The sequence below is a fragment of the Orcinus orca genome, chromosome 19 (genome assembly GCF_937001465.1).
Source record: "Orcinus orca chromosome 19, mOrcOrc1.1, whole genome shotgun sequence".
Taxonomy (NCBI): domain Eukaryota; kingdom Metazoa; phylum Chordata; class Mammalia; order Artiodactyla; family Delphinidae; genus Orcinus; species Orcinus orca.
Window position 1 is genome coordinate 54,280,579 of NC_064577.1, and position 23,181 is coordinate 54,303,759.

General features: G+C 39.7%; 1 protein-coding gene, 1 non-coding gene and 1 pseudogene across 4 annotated transcripts; all 3 read left to right on the plus strand.

Moving 5' to 3' along the window:
* The first annotated feature begins 7,737 nt into the window (after nucleotides 1-7,737).
* LOC117202107 (60S ribosomal protein L13a-like) lies at nucleotides 7,738-8,336 on the plus strand (annotated as a pseudogene).
* On the plus strand, nucleotides 7,756-7,840 carry LOC117202130 (small nucleolar RNA Z195/SNORD33/SNORD32 family). Its single transcript, XR_004484315.1, has one exon. It is a non-coding gene; the product is annotated as a small nucleolar RNA Z195/SNORD33/SNORD32 family (small nucleolar RNA).
* A 9,176-nt stretch (nucleotides 8,337-17,512) lies between the features above and the next one.
* TMEM100 (transmembrane protein 100) lies at nucleotides 17,513-23,143 on the plus strand. 3 transcript variants are annotated; one of them, XM_033431771.2, is made up of 3 exons: nucleotides 17,513-17,589; nucleotides 20,284-20,426; nucleotides 21,915-23,143. In XM_033431771.2, exon 3 carries the CDS (start codon nucleotides 21,980-21,982, stop codon nucleotides 22,382-22,384), a length of 405 nt encoding a protein of 134 aa, XP_033287662.1. In that variant the 5' UTR covers nucleotides 17,513-17,589; nucleotides 20,284-20,426; nucleotides 21,915-21,979; the 3' UTR covers nucleotides 22,385-23,143. The 3 variants fall into 3 exon arrangements, with proteins under 3 accessions (XP_033287662.1, XP_033287660.1, XP_049557589.1); XM_033431769.2 differs by lacking the exon at nucleotides 17,513-17,589 and adding an exon at nucleotides 17,865-17,963; XM_049701632.1 differs by lacking the exon at nucleotides 17,513-17,589 and adding an exon at nucleotides 19,858-20,139.
* The last annotated feature ends 38 nt before the right edge of the window (nucleotides 23,144-23,181 follow it).

Below are 23,181 nucleotides of genomic sequence, written 5' to 3' on the forward strand. Positions count from 1 at the left end.
TACAAGAGACAAAGAAGGACACTACATAACAATCAAGGGATCAATCCAAGAAGAAAATATAAAAAATTGTAAATATTTATGCACCCAACGTAGGAGCACCTCAATACATAAGGCAAATACTAACAGCCATAAAAGGGGAAATCAACAGTAACATAATCATAGTGGGGATTTTAATACCCCACTTTCATCAATGGACAGATCATCCAAAATGAAAATAAATAAGGAAACACAAGCTTTAAATGACATATTAAACAAGATGGACTTAATTAATATTTACAGGACATTCCATCCAAAAACAAGAGAATACACTTTCTTCTCAAGTGCTCATGGAGCATTCTCCAGGATAGATCATATCTTGGGTCACAAATCACACCTTGGTAAATTTAAGAAAATTGAAACCGTATCAAGTATCTTTTCCGACCACAGTTCTATGAGACTAGATATCAATTACAGGAAAAGAGCTGTAAAAAATACAAACATATGGAGGCTAAACAATACACTACTAAATAACCGAGAGATCACTGAAGAAATCAAAGAGGAAATCAAAAAATACCTAGAAACAAATGACAATGAAAACTCGACGATGCAAAACCTATGGGCTGCAGCAAAAGCGGTTTTAAGAGGGAAGTTTAGAGCAATACAATCCTACCTTAAGAAACAAGAAACATCTCAAATAAACAACCTAACCTTACACCTAAAGCAATTAGAGAAAGAAGAACAAAAAACCCCCAGAGTTAGCAGAAGGAAAGAAATCATAAAGATCAGAAGAGAAATAAATGAAAAAGAAATGAAGGAAACTCTAGCAAAGATCAATAAACGTAAAAGCTGGTTTCTTGAGAAGATAACAAAAATTGATAAACCATTAGCCAGACTCATCAAGAAGAAAAGGGAGAAGACTCAAATCAATGGAATTAGAAATGAAAAAGGAGAAGTAACAACTGACACTACAGAAATACAAAGGATCATGAGAGATTACTACAAGCAACTCTATGCCAATAAAATGGACAACCTGGAAGAAATGGACAAATTCTGAGAAATACACAACCTTCCAAGTCTGAACCAGGAAGAAATAGAAAATATACACAGACCAATCACAAGCACTGAAATTGAAACTGTGATTAAAAATCTTCCAACAAACAAAAGCCCAGGACCAGACGGCTTCACAGGAGAAGTCTATCAAACATTTAGAGAAGAGCTAACACCTATCCTTCTCAAACGCTTCCAAAATATAGCAGAGGGAGGAACACTCCCAAACTCATTCTACAATGCCACCATCACCCTGTTAACCAAACCAGACTAAGATGACACAAAAGAAGAGAACTACAGGCCAATAACACTGATGAACATAGACGCAAAAATCCTCTACAAAATACTAGCAAACAGGATCCAACAGCACATTAAAAGGATCATACACCATGATCAAGTGGGGTTTATCCCGGGAATGCAAGGATTCTTCAATATACGCAAATCAGTCAATGTGATACACCATATTAACAAATCAAAGGAGAAAAACCATTTGATCATCTCAATAGATGCAGAGAAAGCTTTCCACAAAATTCAACACCCATTTATGATAAAAACCCTCCAAAAAGAAGGCATAGAGGGAACTTACCTCAATATAATTAAGGTCATATATGACAAACCCACAGCTAACATGGTTCTCAATGGTGAAACATTGAAACCATTTCCTCTAAGTTCAAGAACAAGAAAAGGTTGTCCACTCTCACCACTCTTATTCAACATAGTTTTGGAACTTTTAGCCACATCAATCACAGAAGAAAAAGAAATAAAAGGAATCCAAATTGGAAAAGAAGGAGTAAAGCTGTCACTGTTTGCAGATGGCGTGATACTAAATGTAGAGAATCCTAAATATGCTACCAGAAAACTACTAGAGCTAATCAATGAATTTCATAAAGTAGCAGGAAACAAAATTAGTGCACAGAAATCTCTTGCAGTCCTATACACTAATGACAAAAATTCTAAATGCAGAATTAATGAAGCACTCCCATTTATCATTGCAACAAAAAGAATAAAATGCCTAGGAATAAACCTACCTAAGGAGACAAAAGACCTGTATGCAGAAAATTATAAGACACTGATGAAAAAAATTAAAGATGATACAAATAGATGGAGAGACATAGCATGTTCTTGGATTAGAATAATCAACATTGTGGAAACGACTATACTACCCAACGCAATCTACAGATTCAATGCAATCCCTATCAAGCTACCACTGACATTTTTCACAGAACTAGATCGAAAAATTTCATGATTTGTATGGCAACACAATAGACCCCGAATAGCCAAAACAATCTTGAGAAAGAAAAATGGAGCTGGAGGAATCAGGCTCCCTGACTTCAGACTGTACTACAAAGCTACAGTAATCAAGACAGTATGGTACTGGCACAAAAACAGAAATATAGATCAATGGAACAGGATAGAAAGCCCAGAGATAAACCCAAGCACATATGGTCACCTTATCTTTGATAAAGAAGGCAAGAATATACAATGGAGAAAAGGCAGACTCTTCCATAAGTGGTGCTGGGAAAACTGGACAGCTACATGTAAAAGAATGAAATTAGAACACTCCCTAACACCATACACAAAAATAAACTCAAAATGGATTAAAGACCTAAATGTAAGGCTAGACACTATTAAACTCTTAGAGGAAAACATAGGCAGAACACTCTATGACATAAATCACAGCAACATCCTTTTTGACCCACCTCCTAGAGAAATGGAAATAAAAACAAAAATAAACAAATTGGACCTAATGAAACTTAAAAGCTTTCACATGACAAAGGAAACCATAAACAAGACCAAAAGGCCACCCTCAGAAATGGAGAAAATATTTGCAAATGAAGTAACTGACAAAGGATTAATCTCCAAAATATACAAGTAGCTCATGCAGCTCAATATCAAAAAAAACAAACAACCCAATCAAAAATGGCCAGAAGACCTAAGTAGACATTTCTGGAAAGAAGATATACATATTGCCAACAAACATATGGAAGGATGCAAGCAGCACTAATCATTAGAGAAATGCAAATCCAAACTACACTGAGGTACCACCTCACAGCAGTCAGAATGGCCTTCATAAGAAAAATCTACAAACAATAAATGCTGGAGAGGATGTTGAGAAAAGGGAACCCTCTTGCACTGTTGGTGGAAATGTAAATTGATACAGCCACTATGGGGAGCAGTATGGAAGTTCCTTACAAGACTACAAATAGAACTACTATATGACCCAGCAATCTAACTACTGGGCATATACCCTGAGAAAACCATAATTCAAAAAGAGTCATGTACCACAATGTTCATTGCAGCTCTATTTACAATAGCCAGGACATGGAAGCAACCTAAGTGTCCATCAACAGATGAATGGATAAAGAAGATGTGGCACATATATACAATGGAATATTACTCAGCCATAAAAAGAAATGAAATTGAGTTACTTGTAGTGAGGTGAATGGACATAGAGTCTGTCATACAGAGTGAAGCAAGTCAGAAAGAGAAAAACAAATACTGTATGCTAACACATATATATGGAATCTAAAAAAAAAAATGTTCTGAAGAACCTAGGGGCACGAAAGGAATTAAGACGCAGACTTGGAGAGTGGATTTGAGGACACGTTGAGGGGGAGGGGTGGGCTGGGACAAGGTGAGAGAGTGGCATGGACATATATATATACTACCAAATGTAGAATGTATGTCTGGTGGGAAGCAGCACCATAGCACAGGGAGATCAGCTCTGTGCTTTGTGACCACCTAGAGGGGTGTGATAAGGAGGGTGGGAGGGAGATGCAAGAGGGAGGAAATATGGATATGTGTATACATATGGCTGATCCACTTTGTTTTACAGCAGAAGCCAGCACACCATTGTAGAGCAATTATACTCCAATAAAGATGTCGGGAAAAAAATTTACAAGCTATTAAATATAAAATAAGCTACAAGGATATATTGTACCACAGGGGAATATAGCCAATATTTTATAATAACTATAAATGGAGTATAACCTTTAAAAATTGTGAATCACTGTGGTGTATACCTGTAACTTATATAATATTGTACATCAACTATACCTCAATAAAAAATATTAAGCTCATCCAAAAAAAGAAAAAAATATAGTGATTTTATACTACCTTTCACTAACCTTTGCTATTTCTTGGGTTTGCTTATATTATTTTGGAATGAAAACCTAGATTATTACTGTTATGGTTTACAACATCCATCCTGTTTTTAAAGAATTATATTTTTATATTTGCAAATTGCTTCAAAACCATGCTTTTATTGTTCACTGTTAGTTCTTTTAAGCTAAGTCTCTACTGTTCTTGAATTCTTAATTTTGACCCATCCTTAAAGTTCTGTAAACATTGAGGATTGAAATTTAGCTTTAGGGAGAATCGCTTGATTTGTGTTCTTCTCTAGAATACATGATTTTTTTCTGTTTTAAAAGGCTCAATTCATGTAGAAAGCTTGATTTATCTTTTATATTCAAGAATTTTGCCTGGTTATACCTAGGCATGTGTTTCATTTATTTTTAGTGAAGTTTTTAAAGCTTCAAACTTAAATATTTCTTTAGCTTAAAAATTTCTTCTTCTGTCATTTAATTTGTGTTCTCCTGGTTTCATTTCCTGCTTTGGAATTCCTACTTTGTGTAACTACATGTTTTGGACTCCTTATTTCTTATCTTTTCTTTCATTATTTTCAATTATTTATTATTTTCCTGTGAATTTTGAGAGAATGCTCAAGTTTTTCTTCAGCTTCATTAATTGGATTTTTTCAGTGTAATATAGGACATTCACTCCTTCATTGGTGGCGGGTGAACATAGCAAATATATTTCTAATTTTCACCTAGCTTTTCCAGACCTCAGATTTTTCCTTATTCATGACAATCAACCCTCATTCATTTTGGAGATGACGTATCTTTTAAGTCTTTTTAAATATTTGCTCTTTGATTATGATAAATATATTTCGGTGCAATTTCATAGAAAAGGATAAGCAGTGCAGGGAAAAGAAAGTGGCAGGATAAATATTTGGCAGTACTGTATATTGCAAATTTGAGTACTGGTGTATCTTTTTTAGATTCCAATGTTAATTATGGAGTGTTATCAATTTTGGCTCTAGTTTCTAACATATCTTCATGGAGAATATGAGACATAAAAGGAAACTTTTAAAAATACAGCAGTGAGGAAAGCTGAGGCAGACTAAATTTGCTCCCATAAAGATGGGACATCCTTGCAATGGCACACTATGTAGCCATTTTGATGGTCCTCTTATTGACATGGAGAGATGTTTGCCATACATAATTAGGGCTAAAAGCGAATTTTCAAAAACTGATATACAGCTTGATCCTATATTTGTGGGAAAAGTAGCATACATATTAATCACTGTCACAGGCTGGAGAAAATTGTGATCTTTTTGTTCAGAACAGTTAAGTTTGCTAAATCAATACAAACTTGTAGTCAGTAGAGGGCGCAAGGAGAGAGAGAAGGAAGTGAAGTGAAAAAGCTGATGTATGAGCAGGATGAAGGTTTTCATAACATAAAGATTATTCTGATTTCCTTTCCATTCATTTATCCAAGAAAATTTCAAAAAGATCATAGAAGCATAACTGAAGTTTGACTATTGCTTTTACAACAAAATATTTGGCATTATCTAGAGAGTCAAAGCACATACTTTCAAGGGGTAAGGGGAACAGAAAATAATTGAGTGCCTATTTTGTGTCAGGCACTGACATATACATTATATACCGTGGTCTCCTATGTAGAACATATTTTGATGTTTCATCAGACATTGCAGTCACATTAACACAGCCTTGATGAGGTTTTGATTAAAGAAAACGTCTATAAAGCTTAGAGATACTGACAAAATCTGATGGCTACAGATCACTTTATAGTTTATTAAATGCTTTCAGATTTACTATTTCATTTCATATAACATCCTTTAAAACAGATCCTTCTTTTAAAGATGAAGGCTGAGTGGTTTATGGAGTGTGGCAAAGTTAAAGATTCTCTCAGCAAGGCTTGTGTGTCTGGGCATGCTGATTTCCATATGCTGTCTCTCAAATAATCTAGAAATCTTCAGACATAACACCTTGGCCCCATGAAAGAGCCACACGATATGAGCAATAGTTAATACCAATGCAAATCAAAGAATTTTTGTCCTCCATTATTTTTTACAGGATTTGACATTATAACTCACATCTCTGGCTCCTGGATTAATTAATCTAGCTTTGGTGGTTTCCAAATGCTAATTTGGAGACGTGTACTGAAAAATGTGAAAAATAAAAGCAATTTCATGAGGTTATATCCTGTTTTTTGTTTTGCTCTGAAGTATTCTCTCTTTTAAGAAATAATCATGATTGTGGATGGTGGTACACTGCTTTTTTTTTCTTTAAAGTATTTGTTTCGCAAAAGAAAGCAAGCTTATAGATACAGAGAACAGATTAATGGTTGGGGTGGGGGCAATAGGTGAACTCTTTCGATGTTTCTTTTGCTTAATTTACATAAATTGAATTGTTCTTTAAAAAAATTTACACCATGTGTGCAGAATCTGGCACAGCTTAGGAATTCCCATCAGTGTTAGCTCCATCCACAGAGATGCCAGCTGAGACTCACATGGGACCTTTGTCCATGTCTTCCATGACATGACTTTTACTACTTGCCAGTGGTCGGCCCATCCAACTCCCAACTGTCATTTTTCTGAGATAATTTGCCCAGCGTGTGTGAGTGGGAAAATGGAGAAGAAAGGCAGTCAGGAGGATTCATTCCTAGGGCATCTGGATACAGATCAGATCTCCTCCTATGTGCATGTCATACAGACTCCATTTAGATACAAAGGGGTGGGACTCGGTTCCTAGGGAGAAATTAAACCTCTTCACTTCTGCCTGGTCTATATGAAGCAGTTCCCTGGTTACCTCCTCCAGGCTTTGTGATTGGTTGGCTGTGGAAGTGAGGGAGGAGGGAAGTAAGCTGCTGATGGAGCTACAGCAACCGGTAGTTGCAGGCCCTGGGAGGGAGAGGGGAAAGGAGGGCTGAGCAGCATGGGGAAGAAAGAGTCATTTCTCTCCACCGACTGCAAACTCCGTGCTTACAGCTCACATCTCTCTGGAATCCAGAGGCCTCTTTGGCCAAGGAGTCCACAATGCTGGATATTTTCATCCTGATGTTCTTTGCCATCATAGGTCTGCTCATTCTGTCCTACATTTTCTATCTGCTCTAGGGGCTTGCAGCAGTGGGATGGAGCCTGCAGGAGAACAGCTCAGGGCGGGAAGGATGAAGCTGACTGGCCCAGCAACCTGCTTGTGGACACACCAGTGGATTTTTGCTTCTGGTCATTATTTTGGGTATTGATTCAAAAACAAAACTACAAGAGATCCTGTTTTCCTATGTTTTTCTCAGATGCATTGATGTAGTATTTCGCAAACCACTCTGAAAAGAATGAGAAAGGCCAACTTCTTTCTTAGAGACCTAATTTAAAATACAATTAATATTAAAATGAAAAATGAAAACCACAATACGAAGGATTTTTAGGAGAATGGGTTGGGAATGGTGTGCAGGGAAGGAGGGACTATTACTTCTTAGTTTTTTCTTCAAGTCAGGTGGTCAAAAATAGTTTGAAATCCTATATCAGTCTCTCCCTCCTCATTTTACATTTTTACTGATCTGAGTCCCCAAGGAAACACAGTTTTTGATCAGCAATGAACAATCCTAGATTCTCAGGCTGCCAAGCTTTTCAATAAAGCTGTCCATGAGGTTGGTGATGAGGACTTTTCTCACTCATGTTCGAGTTTCCCAACCATGAGATGATTCCACACGCATTACCATCTGAGGCCACCTGTCTGCCTGCCTGGGTCAGGCAGCAGGGTCCTCACGTGCCCCACTGAGCAGGGCTGCTGTCCTCTGCCCACAAGCATGCTGCCCCATAAGACCAAGAGAGGCCAGGCTGCTCTGGACCACCTCAAGATGTTTGATGGGATCACACCACCCTATGACAAAAATAGCAGATGGTGGTTCCTGCTGCCCTCAAGGTTGTGCATCTGAAGCCTATGAAAAAGTTTGCTAACATAGGATGCCTGGCTCATGAGGTTGGCTGGAAGTCCCAGGCAGTAACAGCCACCCTGGAGAAGAAGAGGAAGGAGAAGGCCAAGATCCATTACTGGAAGAAGAAGCAGCTTATGAGGCTCTGGAAGCAGGGCAAAAAGAACAGAGAGAAGAAAATTGACAAATTCACAGAGGTCCTCAAGATCCATGGATTCCTAGTCTGAGCCCAATAAAATTGACTGTTTATTCTTAAAAAAAAAAAAAAAAAAAAAAAAAAAAAAAAAAAAAAACCTGTCCATGAGTTCTTCATATAAACTAGTAGACAGGTACATCCATTCAATAAGTTCTCTAAAAATTCTCAAAGTTGAAAAATTTTAGTGGCTAATGAGCAGACAAATATCCTCCAGAGCCATCTTCTTACAAACAAATCTCAGAAATCTGCCTAAGCTGTTTTAAAAAGAAATTGTAAGAAAAATTGTGGAGCAGAATAATTGTCCATTTGTAAGGAAAAAAAGTTCCTATTCATTGCTCTAAACCATGTGTTATTGTAAAAATACACAGAACTCACTATTTTAAAAACACCTACCACCTCTTTCAGATGAGATATCCCCAAGCCCTATATTGAAAGGAAATTATTATTCTAAGCTTAAAGAGATGATCATGAAGTATAGAAAAAATTGGAAAATAAAGATTAGCTGTGATGCATTTAAAAGTAATGGAATGATTCATGGTAGCTTTCTGACACGGTCAGAAACTGCAAAGAAAATACTAAGAGGGAGTCAGTTCACCTGTGCAGGCTTCAATGTTCTCAAATTTAAAATGGAAGAGCTAGACTAAATGGTTAGCAAGCCCTCTTGCAGCACTAGCAGTATATGTGTTCAGGACTTTTTGACTTGTTTGTATAGTTTTACAATTTGTGAGTGATTTTGCAGCCTACATGTTTGGGGCATGAAATGGTTAGTGGGAAAGTCCTGGCCGGTTGCAGCTGGAAGAGAGTTGATGGTGGTACACACACACACACACACACACACACACACACACACACACACACACGCTCGTGCATGCATATCAGAGTCCACATTTCCACGCGACAGAGGTTTTTCACAGCTGAGCTCAACCTGGAAACTAATTCATTCTGCTAAAAGAAGGGAGGGAGATCTATAAACCAGCCCACCACAGCGCTGGGAGAGCATGGAGGCAAGAGTGATGCCATGCCCAGGGTGTAAAAGGAAGTCATAAAAGTAGGTAAGCAGAATGAGAGAGAGAGGTTTTTGAAGGTAATAAATAACTGGAGAGGCATTCCATAGGGTGTATTAGAGGAAAAAAATCTTTACAAAGAGTGGATGAGTCTCCTTATTAATGCCACATGTTCTGTGCAGTTGCAGGTGCAAAACCTGCTAATTTCCTGCCACTGATGTTAAAGGTCAGGAAACAAGGAAGCCACAGTCCCAACACAGAACAGAATAGGGCTCAAAGAATGGGTTTGGCAGCTCCTGGAGGCCACAGAACATCAGACAGACCTAGAGCAGAGAAGGCTCCCTTAGGCCTGGCTGGGTCTTTATCAGACCCACACAAGTGTATCTGGGGGCAGGGAGTTGAAACTTTAGGGTTTCTATAGTGTGTTGTACAGCATTATGCTTAGTCTTTGTGGTAGTCTCATTCCATATCCAGGTTCAATCAGTTCAACAAAGTTTCTAGTATTTATAGTGTTCCACATTAATGAAATCCTCTAGATATTGTTATAAAACATTGTATTGTTTGCACAGACCTGAATTTTCAGTGCTACCCAGACTTTGTGCCCGGAGGATAAAAACATGACAGCAGCATGTCTTCCTCAGAACACATTGCCTTGACTAGGCTTCTTTCTGCACTTTACACTTTCTTAGACCCACTCACATTCCATCCACATACAACCCAAAGGCCTAATGCTGATGTTTCCAATGAGGGAAACTGAGGCACAGAGATGCTAATTAATGTGTCCAGAGTCACCACATTTTAAACCGTAGAGCCAACCAAGATAAGCTAAAATCCAGGTCTTCTGACATCTAGTACCTCAATAAAGTTTTGCTAAGGAAGTGTGTATTACATGCCTACTGTGCATCAGGTGCTATGCCTTGGCACAGGGGACACAAGGATACATTTTGCAAACCCCCTACTCTTGAATTCTCAGAATCTCAGAGGAGATAAACTAGCAAGCAGAAACTTTCCACATTATTTGGCTAGGGCTATGATATTTGTAAGTGTAGAGCAGTGTCCACAACCAGGTACAATTTTGCCCCCCAAGAGACATTTGGCAGTGCGTGAAGACATTTTTGGTTCTCACAGCTCGGGAGTTGTTACTGGCATCTAGTGGGTAGAGCCAAGAATGATGTTAACATCCATCAATGAAGAGGACAGCCACCCACAACAAAGAATTATCCAGCCCCAAATGTCAAAAGTGCCTAGGTCGAGATACCCTAGCATAGAGCAATATAGGGACACAGTGGAAGTAAAATCAGGTCTGCCTGGTCCAATGACAGAGGAGGACTTATCAGGGAAGTAGGTGTTGCTTGAGGTATCAGGAAAAATGAGTAGACATCATCCTGAGTATAGGTAAGAACCAACAGGCAAGAGGAACATGAAATAGTGTGTTGTATTTGCAATTTGATCTAAGCTGAAGCTGACCCTTCAATGAAAAGGGACCATTGATGGTTTTAACCAGAGAACCATGTGGTTAAGTGCACATACTCAATAGTTTGCTAGATTAGTGTCAAGCAGAGGATCTCAAACTTCATTTGGGATATGAATAAAAAATGCAGGTTCCTGACCTACCAACACACACACACACCAAACATCCTGGTGCAATAATACAGTAGGTCTAGGTAGAACCCTGAAACACATATATTTTTTTTTTTGTAAGTACTCTGTGCAATTCTCATGCAGGTAGTCCAACTCCTCACTGGTGTACAGAATATATTTGATGGTGGTAAACTTATACTCCTACCACAAAGAAAACAAAAAGGAATTTCAGAAAGAGAGGAATATATAGATTCATCCTTGTCTCTGCTCTAATCCATAATGTGAGGATCTGAACTGGGTGCTTATCTAGGAATCTGTGTTAATGCAAGTCATAAAGCAGCACAGCTGCTCCCTTCTGGATTCTGTGACCTGAGACAGAAGAAGCACTAAGGAAGTGCACACTCCTTGTGACACACTCTTGGCAGCCCCTGGGAAGCTCAATTGCTTCTCCAACTTGAAAAATTCTGTGTCCCAGAGCCTTCTTGGTACAGCAATACGTGCTTCCTGTTCCCAGAGAGACCCACCCTTGGGCTTTCCCACCAGTCTTCCCTAAACCTGGCTGCTCCTGTGTCCTGTCACGTTAAGATGTGAGCTGAGATCTCAGACTTATATCTCATCATGTCAGTCACTGCAGAGTAAGGCTCCACCAGTGGGAATTCTGCCCCTGATGCTTGCCTTCCGAATTCAACTTGCCATCTATGGCTTAACTGATTTCCTTGGACACCTCACACTTCTTATGACATTGGCTTTGGATCAGCAAGAGTGGAAATTAGCGTGTAAACACTGCAATCCTAGAATTTCTGATTTGAACTGGAGGAAACCTTTGCACTGCAGTCTGTCTCTGAGCCAGATGTCTGCAACTCTCCTCTCAGGGAAATAGATGAATATCCACAGTAAGAGGTCAATGGCTTTGCTGACAGATGCTGCACCAGGGAATATTTTTTTAAAGAGATTTCCTGGTAGCTAGGGTAGTTGTGTTAGCTATTTTCCCAAGTTGTCTCATCTACGTTCTCTAATAATGACATGGGAAATTATAGGACCCCAAATAGGATTTTTTAAATAGAATAAAAGGAAAGAATAGTAAAGAACCTACAGAGGGGACCCTGAGATCTGACAAATGGGACCCTGAGAGGTTGGGTGTCTTGCCTAAGGTCAACAAAAAGGGAAAAGAATGATTCAAACCCAAGTTTCCTCACTTTCAATTTATGGCTGTTTTCATTGCACAACAAGAGTATAGAGTCAGAAATGTTAATTTTGTTGTGAAAGTGAGCCAAAACCTTACCCTGTAACCCTAGAAAGAAAGAACAAGTCATATCAGAGCTGTAAAGAGCCTTTCCAAACTAAGTTTAACTTAGAAGATAAATAGAAATAGTCAGGGGAGAGAGGTTCCCCTGAGACCATCGAGCCCCTCAAATTGGAAGTCATCCAAAGATATCGATGGCAGATTTACTGACCAGGCTCAGTGGCCAGTTGGGGTTCAAAGTGGACTTGATGCCCTCTGTGTGCACGATGGAAGAAACATCGTGTTCTCATTCTGTGGCCATGCACTGCCTTGGGATCATTAGTTTTATCAAGTTTTACAACTGCTTTTACAAAGACAATAATGCCCATTTCCTGTATAGTTTACTTAAGTAAACAAGGAGACAGCAAGGTACCATCTCCTTTGTGAAGCAAGACTTTAAAATTTTTATCTAAAGAAAGAAAGCAAGGGATCTGTGCTGCATTGTTCCATAAGATAAGTTCGTAAGATAAATTGTTCTAGTTTGACCTCAGTTCAGCTGGGCAAATGGTTCCCTTTCCCACTACCCACCCACGTTGTGAACACCAAAGACTTTTTAAGTGGATAAAAATATTTACAAACAGTTTCTTGAGCTGATCCTGTTCTCATCAATGGGTCACTACAGGGGTCCTGTGGGAAGGTGATTGCATGTTTTTTCTGGCAAAATAACTTTTTCTAAACCCAAGTTTATTCTGGGGTGAGTGTAAACTCCTATGAGCAACAGAAAACATGCATATCATCTGAACACAGAAACAATAATGCATAGGGATAAACTTTGGAGTCAAACAGGCTTTGGTTCTAGTTGTGGGCTTCACCATCTTCTAAATGGTGACTTCCCCAAACAAGTCCCTAATCTCTTCATTTATATAATGGGACTGTCTGGCAGCTACCTCTTGGATTACTTATGAGTAATAAATGAAATAATAAATCTATAAAAAGTATACAACACAAACTAAATGTTCAATAAATATTTGTTTATTATTAGGTACAGCCTCTTGTTGGGTCTACAGGGTACCCACCATCCAAAGAATACTGGAAAATGCAAATAATAATTGAGTAATTCAATTATAACTGAATAACTAATGTAATTAGCACTAACTAGCTGGACACTTTGAAATAATCCATTTGAAAAATGATCTGAGCTTTCAAGTTTACATCTGACTTCAATGTAGAGTCATCCTTTTACTTGTTCATTTATTTGGCAAAAACTTTCCTTATGTATATAATTACTAATACTATCCTTCAGGAACTTATGGGAGATTTTCCAGTCAACATGATCTTGGTAAACCCTAATGTGAAGGCTTGCTTACAATGCATGAGGCCCAAAACAGGACATTTCTAAAGAAATCCATAGTGGACTGGGACTGCCATTTTTTTTAAAGCTTTAACTCACAGGGCAACTTAAAATTAGCTCTTAATTTTAATAACAGACAAAGGCTGTTTCTCCAAATGTGAAGTGATTGGAACTCTCTATATGAACACTTGGAGTAGTGATCAATGGGAGAAGAAAACATTTTCATTCCCAGAAAATATCTTTGAGGTGCTTTTTTCATGCTAGACACTGTACAAAAAGAACTGCATACTTATGTTCTTGTTTTTGAGGAGTTTAAAGTTAAACTTTAAAATTGAATCAATATATTATTTGCATATAGTCAGTACATTTAAAGTCTCAAATCTGAATTCTTAAAATATTTATTTCTTGTTCCAGGCAGAAAGTTAGCAATCTCAAATCATGTATGTATATTGCATATGTATCTGCAATTTTGTGTGTTTGCATGAAATGAAGTGAATTATAAATTCAATCATAATTTTAGTGGAAAATTCATCTGTGAGACTATGACAGCATTATTTGGCAACTAAGACAATGCTTCACAAATTAGTAGTCAGGCAGTAATGCCACTTTCTCTAGCATTTGCCTCTCTGTTGGAGAAATGGATAGCTATGCTAACCAAACTAAGTGTATACCCTCCGCACCCTGCCCTCTATTTCTTCTGACAGTATCACCAAGCTATTAATTACTTAGGCTTAAAAACCTTACAAACCCCTCTCCCTTGGTAATTTTACCCTGTGAAATCCATTGCCAACTTTTACCAATTCTACCCATTGTAGTGACTCCCCACCTGTATGCATTTTCCATTATCAGGCCCCCAGCACTCTCATGTGGACAGTCACAAAGGTTCTCTAATTTGCACACTTTCTGGCTTCTCCATTTTGACTCCCCACCCCCAGCCCTCCACCCCCGGCCCTGTGCATCCCAACACTTTAATTCCAGGCTACTACTGACAAAGCACAGAGCCGACCATGCCATCCTATTCAAAACCCACATTGTTCTCAAAATAAAGTCCAAACTCAACCCTGAGGCAATGATCTCACCAGCAACCATTTCCAGTCCTATTTGGACTGCTCCCTGTCTGCCCCATGCTCTCTGAAATTCAGCCACACAGGCTACTCAAAGCTCTCTGCAGATTTGCACTTTTCTGAGCTACATTTATATATAGGCTCTTCCTTCCAACTAGAATCACCTTCTCTCCTTCCCTACCTACACTGTCAAGTACCGATCTACCATGAAGCTTTCCCTCCCACCTGGATCAGACTGGTTTCATCTTCCAGGGGCCTCCCATAGCAGTTTGGTATTCCCTCTAGCAGAAAGATTACCTGCGGCTTTCCTGTCCTAGACTGTAAGCTCCCTGAGAGCAGAAATCATGCTTTACTTACTGGTGTCTATATGCTCAACTAGAACATTCAACAAGTTCTTGGCACCCAAAAGGTGTGTAGTAAGTATCAGTGCATCCCAGGCAAGTTAAGGACTTAACGCTGCTGAGTTTTAGTTTCCTCACTAGTAACATAAAAATACAAAGACCTGAGACAGGGGCTGTATATCAGTGGTGCATATTAGATGATTGATAAGCCTTATTGTGCTCTCTCCTCTTCAAACTGGATGTATCATGTAGGTCGACTCAGAATGAAGCAACCTGGAGTTAGACCTGGGGATAGTGGCACCCTCTACACCCCCATTTTTTTCTCTAAAACATGGAGATAACAGAATCTACTTGTGAAAATAAACTCAACATTCCTCTTACTTAAGCACAGAGCTTAAAATCTATGGTTTCAACTGAATATTTCATTATGTGGAGGAGGGCCAGACTGGTGAGCCCATCCCATGCCAGTCATTTCAAGACCAGAGCTACACAACTGGGATATGGTGAATCAGGTCAGAAGGTATGTTCTGCTCTATGAATATGGAACAAGAGAAGCTAACTGACCCTTACAGAACATTGTAGATTATTGACTTTCAGAAAATTTTACTTGTTACAGGGTGGTTTCAAATCCCCAGGACCAGACTGATGTTGAAACCTAGAAATGTTGTGCTGATTTGGTGTGGATTGGGGTCACACGATATTTGTGTACATCATTTTATGGACGAGTGACATTTGTCACCAGAGGCTAGGGGGAGATTGCTTCTGTAAAAAGGCATAGAAGGGCCCCATATTATCAGGGATCTAGAGGAGGGGCAAAGCGGGGAGGGTACTGTTGTCCCTCCCTTTCCTTCTCTGGAAAAGGCAAAAATGGTGGGCCTTACAAGCCCCTGAATACATGATCCAGAGCGCAGTAGGGGAAGCTGACCCAAGTGCTGTGCACTTGTCTTGGGAAAGTGTCAGTCCAATTTGCTATAACTCTTTACCCCTGAGCTTCCTCATCTTAGTCCTCCAAAAATATAATGTACACAAATATAAAGGATTGTGCCAGACACATGGGGATGTTATCATAGCTGTTTTAGTATATACTCAGATTCTGAAACAAAGAAATCAGCTCTTCTCATCCGAGGCCAGAATGACAATTAGTTCTTGATGAAGTGAAAGATAGTTTATTCATCCTTCCCTAAGGTCCCACCATGTTATTTGATTGCAGCAATTCTGTTTTTTTATGTTTATGCAATCTTTCATAGTGACTCAGAACAAAATGGGTAAGAGAACGGTGACCAGAGTGTACATCTAAAAGATGTGTTTTTCTTCCTATATCTGTGTGGATTTTATGAGTTTGGGGTACCTTAAAATTGACCAGCAAATAGTAAAATATATACTTATATCTGAGGCATACCCATTATTCCACTTGTTACTATCAGATCTCCCTATTTGATGTCCTAGACCTCAAAGAGAAGTGCTTTGGGGCAGGGGTAGGAGTAGAAATAATATGACCTGTTATCCAAAATGAAAACACAAGCACAGATCACTTTCCAAAATGTCCATGATTTCAGAGCTTAAATGCAGACACACCCTGAAAAGAAGCATTGGAAAGAAGAAAAATTGGCCAGCTTCCCAAATCTCACTGAATCCAACTGGACTGGGTGATGACGGAGATCAAAGGCATGTGGCGACTGGACAGAGAACTGGGAGGAACTGGCATCTTCAGGCCTGCTGAAAATTAGCCAAATGAACCACACCAAGCAAAAGCAAACTGAAAGTAAATATGGGAGAGTAATTGAATGCACATGGGGGTGCTCTTCACCAAATGAAAAGTTTGTATGTTCCCAAAGGAGAGATTTCCAGGTCTTCAACATCATCGACCCATGGCAAAAACAAAATAGTACCCTTTCTAATTGAGAAACTGAACCCTTTTGGCTTCTACTGAAGGGACACAGGCAAAATCTCCTCTTGGTCATGGTACTCACGATTTTCCTTGTCCTCCTCCACTTCTATATCTCCCTTCCCTAAATAACTTTGTTTCTGGCTTGTTTCTAAGTAAAACGAGATTTTTTTTTAATTTGGGGGAATTTTCTCCAGAACAGCAAGTGTTCCTAATTCTGCTTTTTATGATGCCTTTGGTGGAAGTTTACCTCAGTTGCTCAGAGCTGTGATTTTCCTGTGTACCACCATTTCCATGGTGCCTTGCACCCCTCTGATGAACAGCCCTGATAACACCTCTCCTCTGGCTTTAGGGAGAGGGTCCACACAAGGAACCAAATGCCATTTCGCCATCAATGGATCTCTTCTTCCTTTACTCCTCTATTTCTTGCTTGTTATGGTGAAAAAATTAATTTGCCTTTTCACTCCCCACTGCACATACTCTCCCAACCCCACACCCTCCTAGAAGTATAGAACAAGGATTGCAACTTCTTTTCTGCAGGTTCACAGTATTACAGAGAGATAGTATCAGAATGGGGGTTTGGATAGGGAAAACCTTGAAAATGGAAGCCCGAATGAGGATACAAAGAAAGAAAAACAAAGGAAGACACTCTTTCCAAATTTGGGTCCCTTTAAAAAAAAATACATGGATTCCATTTTCATAGAGGGAAATATGGAAGAAAATACAACAGCACTTAAGGAATTTCCTCTCATCAATTTTTCTCTGATCCCTTAATTGTGTTTAAGCCTTGGTGAGTACTTTGTTTACAGTCCCTAGCGTAGTGATTTGCATCACCGTCTCTGGCTAGCTGTTGGCCTGGCCGGGAGCTGGCAGCTGTGTCAGTCCAATTCTGGCTGGGAAAGGTAAGGATCTTTGCCTTGATTTTTGAAACTGGGAAAGAAACGTGGAACGTCTTTGGAGGGGTGGGGTGGGCCAGGAGGATGTAGATTTAATTCATGAATTAGAAGCTTTCTGAAAAGTTCTCCAAGCTTAAAGGAATCTCCTGGAGCCTTCTGTTTAAAAAGAACCAGAAAGATTTCCTCTCCCTTCTGAAAGAAGTCTTGCAGAAAGAAGGCTGGTTGCTTTGTGAATGAGATTTTGCATTTGCGGGCAGGTGTCTCTTAAGGCACTCTCAGGAATGTTTAATATCTTACAGGCACAGAGAGGAGGGAGGAAAAATCATTCAAAGGCATCAGGCATTGATCACTAGGAATTCTTTGAATTTTAATTTGAAGAGGTAAGAATCATTTAAAACTGCAGGTGTTCTTGGGTATCTATTCTTTAGATATTTCTGCTTTATCCCAAAGCTTTCTACTTCTCTGTATTTATCAGTACAAACCATAAGTTGTCTACTAGCAATCTGAAGATGTGCATCTGTGTATCTGAGCAGATGTACATACTCTGAAGAAGAATTAGGGTGAATGTAACATCTGAAGCCTGAAAAGGCTGAGGAAAGCTTGGGTATTAGGAGCAATAACGACAGACCAACTCTGTTCCCAGCGCACAGATGCATTCACTGTCCCTCAGTATAAGTTCAGCCAAGAAGTCACCATCAAAAAAAGGTGCCTCTGGCCTCTCTCTGGAAGGAGTTCAAATGATGAACCTTTGACTTTGACAATGGGGGAACATGGTCAACAGGAAAGGGTGATGATATTCAAAGCTTCAGTGAGGTTATTGGATTATGTTGGGGAGAAAACAGCCCTGCTAGAAAGTAAAGAGGAATTGTCCCCGAAGGCCACAGTTCACAGTGGGAAGACTGCTGCTCTCATAAGGAGTTTCTCAAGAACCTCCAATTATGTGGCCCGTGGCCCCCAATATCCCTGTCCTCCCAGGGCATTGCTGGCAAGTGCTGAAATGCCGTAGTTCTAAGTACCCCTTCTCCAACACCAAGTGACAGCACTCCTCCTGGAGGATGAATGTGTCCCTTTACATCCCACATTTTTAAAGTCTGAAGATAGTCGTGGCCGAGGCCCTCCAGGTACTCAGCAGCCTCAGCAGGCTGGGCTCCCCAGACTCAGCCAGGCCTCTGGAACTTTTCAACTTTATTTCTTTTTAATGAAGAAGCCCTTCCTCTGATTTCCATTCTGGTCCCTCTCCCTTTATGAGAAAATCACCAAGGTATGATTTCTAGACAAGGATGGAAAGAGTGGGCTATCGTAGAACAGAGACGAGATGCCTGAGAACATCCATGCCCTCCACCGGAAGTTAGAGAAATCTAACAACTTGAGAGAAAGAAGGAAAACAAATCTCTTTCAAGATTTAATTTATATTTGTAGTATTAGTTGTATCAATTAAAAAGATATTCAAACTTGTATGGATTAAAAATAGATGACGGATAACTTTTAGCTACAGAAGTATTGGGATGAACTTATAATAGTCACCCAGTATTATCTCATTTTTCCCTCCAGAAGACAATCTGGGGCTTTACAATTTTAAATAACTTATCTGCAAGAAAGTCTAGAGCTCTAAGTCCATTTGCAGACAGGGGGTGGGAAATAGGCATTTATTGTTTGACAGCGTGACATGTCAAGCCATATATGTTTGAATATTTAAAATACCTTGCTCCTTTAAGTGGGTCAAGGATCTGCAGATTGACACCAGCCAGGAGCTTGCTACAGCCCTATTAAATCAATCTACATTTAGCAAGCTCCTTACGTAATTTGTGTGCTCCTTAAAGCCTAGAGTTCAAACCAAGGGTTTCTCTCTGTGTGAACTTTGTCAGATTACTTAACCTCTCTGAGCTTCATTTATAAACTATCTATAAGCTCATTTGTAAACTAGTGAGAAGTCATGTTAATGCATGCGCCTTGCAGGTGCTCTATAATGACAGTGATGGTAATGATGATTTCAGCATTGCTGAAGTTACTCACTTCCTAGCACAAGTAGTAATCATGTTCAAATCAAAATGACTGTTTTCCCCCCTTAGTCACAAACATTTGTATCTCCCACCCTTGTTCCTAAATGAATTAATATCAAATAAGGGGAGGGGGTTAAGCTTCAGATGAACAGCACACATATATGAAGAAAGAATACTCGGGAAACCTGGGAACATAGATTTTTGCTGGCTTAGAGGCTGGATTCAGCTGCTCGATGACTTCACAGCTGTTCCTCCCGCCCTAAAAGTGTCTATCCCTTCGGCTCTGTCCCCTCAGCTGGGTCTGCAACGCTGACTCTGGGATTTTCTTGTGAAAATGCCTGCTGGGCGGGAGGAAGATCTGGAGGTTGGCTGGGGAAAAAATGAGTAATGCAAAGCAGTGCGCTCAGTAAATGCTGCAAGAGAAATAAAAGTAAAAGCTGCCTCCTGTCTCTAGGGACTCTAGAATGATTCTGACTTATCATGTCACTGAGCAGAGCTGGGGGAAACCAAAACTCGGAATCTGCTGGCAAGGAAAAGAACGAAGAAAAAAAAAATGGTAGGGAGGGGCAATCCGGCGGGGGAGGAAATAAAAAGAGAGAGAGGGAAAGACAAGCGTCATTTAGGAAGAGGTAGAGTAAAAGAAAGAGCTCCAGGATCTAAAACCTACCATATAGTATTTTGTATCTTTTCTTTTCCCCAGAGGAGATCCCTGTCCTGTCACTTTATTGACAGACGTGCTGTTACAGGCTGTCTTCCCAGAGGTCGCAGAAGAAGCTCAGACGCTGCTGTTCCTTCCCTCCCAAGTCCAGTGGTCTCCCTGGTAATGGATTGCTTCTCTCTGAGGTATGGGTCAGTGTAAGTCTTTGGGGGATGGAGCTTCATTTTCAGGTTAGCTGAAGTCTCAGCTTTGGGGTGAAGATTTTTTTTCTTTCAGACAGAATCTCAAATATCCTTTTACTGGCCTAGCCAGTATTTAAGGTATCATTGAACAGCAGTGATTAATTTGGTGATTAAAAATCCCATGCAAATAGGCAGCTCTAACGTTTAGTTCATTGCACAAGGAGTGATATTTTTGACCTCCCAGAGCAAGGAAGAAACTGTGAGGTTTGATTTGGTGTTGAATTAGTTTTCAGTGGGTGCTTAATATGATCAAAGTATTCATCTCACTGAAATCATCTCCAGTATCTTCCTTTAAATGCTTTCAGTAACTATAAGTGCTCAACCCTTTAGCTGCTGGATCACTTCTCGATGGTAAAGGAGAATGACTTACCATGTCTGAGCAAGAGAAGGGTGTTCACTGATTTCTCATAGATGGCGTTTCAACCAGAGGCTTTTGATCGAGAGTCTCAGATTTCACCCTGAAATGTTCAGATTCAAAATATTTAGAAAGATACAGCGCAGCAAGTTTTTGTACACAGCAGCGTGGGGTAAAAATGAACTTGTAAATCTTTATGCTTATCTAGTATGCTTTTTTTTTAAAACATGTGGTACATATAATATCAAAATTCCTTGTTGAGTTTAATGGAAAATTTGTGAATTGACAGCTAATTATCATAATAATTGATCTTCTCTTTAACATAAAAAAGCACAAAATTTTGTCCAAAAAACTGTTGAATTATTTTTCTTATTTTTTCCTTTTCAAATGGATCAGAGGATATTGCCGCATTTTAGCTCACAAATCCTAGCCTTATTGTCCCTGAATTTTTGCCCAACTGCACCCTCATCATGGACCCAGGATGCATGTTTCGCTGTATTTAATAGTTACAACAATAAAGACTTGTTAACTGTCAGTTGATGTAGAAGAACATCATTTGTACGCTAATTGCTGGTCTTGACGTTGCTTTGGTGCACAGCTAATGAGCAATAGTTTGGAAGGAGTGCATGTTATGCCCGGAAACGCCGGCAGAGTCTAGGTTGCTGTGAGTGTGGAAGGGACTGTGCGAAGTGTTGTTTATAACGTGTTCTCCTCTTGAATGAGGCTGTTTTGGGATTAAGATTGAGGCTTCTCTGTGTGTTTAGAGGAAAGAAAAGCAATAGACAAAGCAGAAAAGCTTGTAAAACATTTGCAGACCGCCGGAGTGTATTAAGCACTGTAAAGTGCTTCCTGCTTTTTATATCTTCCCTTTCTTTATGGTTCTCTGCTTTATCTTGTTTTCTTCTCAATGCAAAGAGAATGCAAACAATTAGGAAAAAAATATATTAAAGTTGATTTTCACATGCATCCATGCCTCCTAGAAAAGAACACAGTGGTCTTTCCCCCAGCTCTTTACTCCTACTTGTGAGGCTTACTCTGATGCATTTAACTGGAATCTCCTGTCTTCTCCTCCACAGCTTCCACCCTGGTGAGACCGCCCAGGTCTAGTCTGTGAACTCAGCTAGGAGACATACTGTAAAAAATGACCGAAGAGCCCATAAAGGAGATCCTGGGAACCCCGAAGTCTCCCAAGCCAGTGGCAATGGAGAAGAGCTCCAATGGTGAAGTCATGGTCACCATGGTCCCCCTGGTCAATGAGATTCAGCTGACAGCCGCCACGGGGGGCGCTGAGCTCTCCTGTTACCGCTGCATCATCCCCTTCGCCGTGGTGGTCCTCATCGCTGGGATAGCGGTCACTGCCGTGGCTTACAGCTTCAATTCCCATGGCTCCATCATCTCCATCTTAGGTCTAGTCCTTCTATCATTGGGACTTTTTTTGTTAGCCTCCAGCGCCCTGTGCTGGAAGGTGAGACAGAGAAGCAAGAAAGCCAAGAGGCGGGAGAGTCAGACGACTCTCGTGGCAAATCAGAGAAGCTTGTTTGCTTAGGACTGAATGAGACCAAACGGGATGTGTGGTCTGAAGGACCTGCTCTCACTTCATCCGCCAATGCACCCAGGACTGGTGTGGGAGAGGATGGACTTGGCATTGCCGCAGACCAGAGGCATGGGGGTGGCCTGAGGGTGGAGGATGGATGGGGTTCTCCTCTGTGAGCAATGACTTGTGTCTTCGATGACAAACTTAATTCTAAGGGCTGTTTCTAAGACTGAAAAATCAGTGTTTCCTCTACATTAAACATTTTAGGGGTCATGGGAGGTGTGCAGCATTAGACAACATTTGGTTCACCTTGGAAAGTAGGCAAGAGAAGATGAGTTCTGGCACACCAGCAACCTGCCTCCAAAAGAGATAACCCACGCTATTAGGATGTTATATCATAAAAATGTTCTGCTGAGAGTCTAAACTGCCTTGAACTTTGCATACTCCTGTGAAATTCTGTGATCATTTTTTTCCAAAAAGTTGATTCTCTAGCATCTGTTTTATTTTTCACTTTCAGTAACTCATCACTGGTGGTACTTTTCTTGAAGAATAAACTAATATTTTTTTTTATGTTTTAACATTGGACAGTTTTTAGATGATCGTAATGCTGTGTCAGAAGTTTAAAAAAGAAAAGGTAAAATGTGTAGCTACTCGATGACATGTGGGGATAAATTAATATTAAAATAATCCAATATAGCACTTTTGATGATTTTTATATTAAAGTTTAATGTACATTTTATTCAAAATAATAAATACTCATTGCTGCTGAAACTTCTTAAATGGTTATTTCCATTGTAGTTACTGTTACT